Source organism: Poecilia reticulata, linkage group LG8, assembly GCF_000633615.1.
Source record: "Poecilia reticulata strain Guanapo linkage group LG8, Guppy_female_1.0+MT, whole genome shotgun sequence".
In the NCBI taxonomy this organism is placed as follows: Eukaryota; Metazoa; Chordata; class Actinopteri; order Cyprinodontiformes; family Poeciliidae; genus Poecilia; species Poecilia reticulata.
The window spans coordinates 14,019,012-14,022,444 of NC_024338.1; the positions used below are offsets into that span (position 1 = coordinate 14,019,012).

General features: G+C 45.9%; 1 protein-coding gene across 1 annotated transcript; it reads right to left on the reverse strand.

Annotated features, from left to right (window-relative positions):
- Positions 1-232: 232 nt before the first annotated feature.
- vac14 (vac14 homolog (S. cerevisiae)) lies at positions 233-3,417 on the reverse strand. Its single transcript, XM_017306178.1, has one exon. It carries the CDS (start codon positions 3,169-3,171, stop codon positions 799-801), a length of 2,373 nt encoding a protein of 790 aa, XP_017161667.1. The 5' UTR covers positions 3,172-3,417; the 3' UTR covers positions 233-798.
- Between the last annotated feature and the right edge of the window lie 16 nt (positions 3,418-3,433).

Sequence of the window (3,433 nt, forward strand, 5' to 3'; positions counted from 1 at the left end):
ATATGCTATGCAATAAAAAATATTCTAAAGCAGTTTTACCTCCAAAATGTGGTTGACATTTTTAGTTTAATGTGCTATTGTTTTCCGACAGTGATGCGATAAATCTGGAGACGAATTACAGGAATTATTTTACTATAGGGAAGTGGCAACCTTGTTTTACTTCTCATAAAGACGTTTACAGAGTTATTGTAATCACCAGAGAAGCGCAAAATATAACCACAGGAAAAAATACGTACATCACATGGTCCACTTTATTTTCGAACAGAATGACTGCAGTGAAACATCACAAAAAACAATGAAAGATCATTACATATAAAAAAGTTGTGCAAGCAATAAAAGTAAAAGTTCTGCAATGTAAAAACTTCTAATGTGTAGCAACACACAGAGTATGTCAGTTCATAGTCATGAACCGAGTTAATCCTCACCTGATCTGAGCCAACATGTGATATTCCTGTTTCTGGCAAACATGATTAAGGCAACTTGAAAACATGCTTAGTAGTACTTCTGCACAATAGGATACAAACACGACTAACACGCAGATTTAATGACAAGCTATTTGTTATATGTAGGAAGTTTAGTTTGGACTTTACATGGTGAGATTTAAGCATTTTCAGTTTTTCTAATGTTACACATAAAGATAAGGAATGCCAAAATACACAGCTGATCTGACGGTGTATATCCAGTGATTCTTCAACAAATAATTTTATATATTTTTTGGCTTTAATAATTATTATTTCTTTCAGTATATTATATCTGTATTACATATACTCTGTCTTCAATAATCATAAATTACACGCGTCACATTAGTTTCCTGTCATGGTGATCGGATGCACGTGCAGAGCGCTGGTGTCGGACCTCCAGGTGTTTGCTCTGCACTCGGTCAAAATGCTGCAGCAGCTCATTGTAATCCACCTGAGTGTGAGCGGAGCGCTTGCAGGCTGCTTGTTTTTTAGAGTCCATGTACTTGGATTCGTCCACAGTTCTCATAAGCTCTGGATTGGGCACACACCTCAGGCGGTGCGAGAGCAGCTGGAAAGCCTGGCTCTGAGGCAGCAGCATCAGCAGACCATACAACGCCTTAATCAGGTATGGGTTGTTCTCCACATCCAGGAGCTGCAGACGCAGGTAGGTAAAGATTGGGCTTTCTATGAGCTGCACCAGCTTGTCAACCTCCATCAGGAAGTCTACAGTCACTTCCAGATTGCCAAACTTCTGGATGAGATCATACGCGTGCTTGTAGTTCTGTGTGAGGAAACAAAGGGACACAGTGGCCACGGGGTTGTGGCACCAGGACCGATACAGGCAGCAGAACAAAGCACAGCTTTCCTGAGTGTGCAGGTCTTTTAGCTGGTTGCGGAGCTGGAAGAGCTCAGCGGAGGTGAGCAGGATGGTGTTGAGGGTCTGAATCATGGTAGAGGCGAATTTAAGGTCCTCCTCCTTCAGCAAGATGTCAGCCATAGAGTGGAAGATGTTCTCTGCATGAAGCAATAGGCAAAGCTGCCTGATGATGAAAGCTCCTCTGTTCTCCAGAAGTTTCCTGTCCAGACTGAAACGCCTCAGCAAATTGATCATGAACTTATAAAAATACGAGTTCATACTGGGAGTAGAGGGGGATGAGTCCACAGCTTTGGAGGCTGTGCTGGGCTGCTGTACTGCTTTGGGCCCGTCTGGCACCTTGAGCACCAGTTTGTTGTCAGTGATATCGCAAGAGGAGGCCTGTTCCGTTTGGCCGGCAGGAGAGGATGCTATCTCAGCCAGCACCTCCAGATCCTTCAGGATGACTTCATCAGACTCATCAGACAGCGTTTTAAGCAGAATGGGAAAAAGGTTGTCCGTGTGGCGAAACATTTTGCGTGGTGTCTTAATGTACAGGTGATAAAGCCATTTGAGGACAGCTATGCGGGTCATCATGCCAGTGGAGGAATCATGGAGGTGGCGGTTCAACACCTGAACAATCCCATCAAGGTCCAGAGTTACATGAGGCCGGTCAGAACTTGCTGGAGTAAAGAAACTGATATTGCTCAAACCGACGGATTCTTGGGATGCATTCAACATGTCATTGCCGTCTCCTTCCATTTTGGGCTGGCCTTCTCCAGCAGAAGGCGATCCCGTGCTTCCGCCTCTTTCTTCTTCTGTGTCCTCATCATCTTCTGGAGTCACCAGTTTCATCAGACTGTTATTACAGGCACTGGCCACTTCTTTGGTGTTTTTCTTCCTGTCATCATAGGAAAGGCATGGGAGCACGGCAGTGAGAATCCCTGAAGAATAAGGGAGCACCACTCTGCCTGCGAGCTGGATGAACTCCCTCATCCAGGTCATAGCTGTCAGCTGGATCAGATCATTCGTGAGTTTGGCTTCATCGGCAACCTGGCAGTGAATGACAAGAATGTTGGCCATCTCGGCAAATTTCACACTTGAGGGAGTCTTCTTAATCTCCTTCAGAAACTCCCCAAGCACCACCTCACACGTCCTGCGGATCTCCTTGCTGTTGTCACCCAGGATCTGAAAGAGTCCGTCCAGGATCTCGGGGAGATAGTCTAACAGGTGGATGTCTGGCACTGACTCCAGGACATGGATCCAAGAAATTATAAACTGCCTGGCATACTGATTATTTGAGTAGATCCTCTCCCTCAGCAGGGGGACAAATGACACCAGGTCAAAAGTGTTGCTCTCTGTAACTATGTCTTTCAGTAACCTGTCCAGGAGTTCAGATCCACTTTTCACATTAGGGTCTGGATCTGCTGAAAGCTTGCTGAGACCATCAAAGAGCAGATTGAAGTGAGGCAGCACTGCCCCTCTGGCCACCTTCACTATGTTATACAGAGCCTCACAGGCGTAATAGCGCAAGCGGCTGTCTGAGTCATTGAAACACGTGAGTACAGGCTCGATGAGCTCCTTCAGATACAGACCTGAGTCCTTCCCCAGGGCGATGGAGCAAGCTGCCAGTCCGATCAGACCCCCCTTGCGGCTGTGGGGGTGTTGAGAGAGAGCAAACTCCGATGCCAGGATCTGGATCACATGTCTGATTTGAGTCGAGTTGTTCTGGGCCACGAACTCTCGCACCAGTTTCTCTATTTCCAGAGCCGCGACTTTCCTTTTCTCATACAGTTTATCATTGAGAGCCCTCACAATATTTGGCGTTAGAGGCGAAAAGTCTTTCTCCGTGTTCATGCTGGCGGCTGTATTCCCGAATCCCCGTCGGCTGAAGTAGGAGAGAAAGCGGCTCGCATTTAGATTAAACTATATCAGAAAAAAAAATCCTACCCTCAGAGGTTTCATTCGTAACAAGGAAGCGTTTTAACACAAAGCAGCTGACCAGTTGCATCCGCCGGAAATCTTCTTCTTCTTCTTCTTTTAGGTTTTAACGGCAGCTTGCATCCATTTATGTTGCACTACTGCCCTCTATTGACTCCTACCAACTACCCCTCAAATT

Coding starts and splice junctions, on each gene's coding strand:
- vac14 (XM_017306178.1), bottom strand. CDS start 3,171: ATGAACACGGAGAAAGACTTTTCGCCTCTAACGCCAAATATTGTGAGG.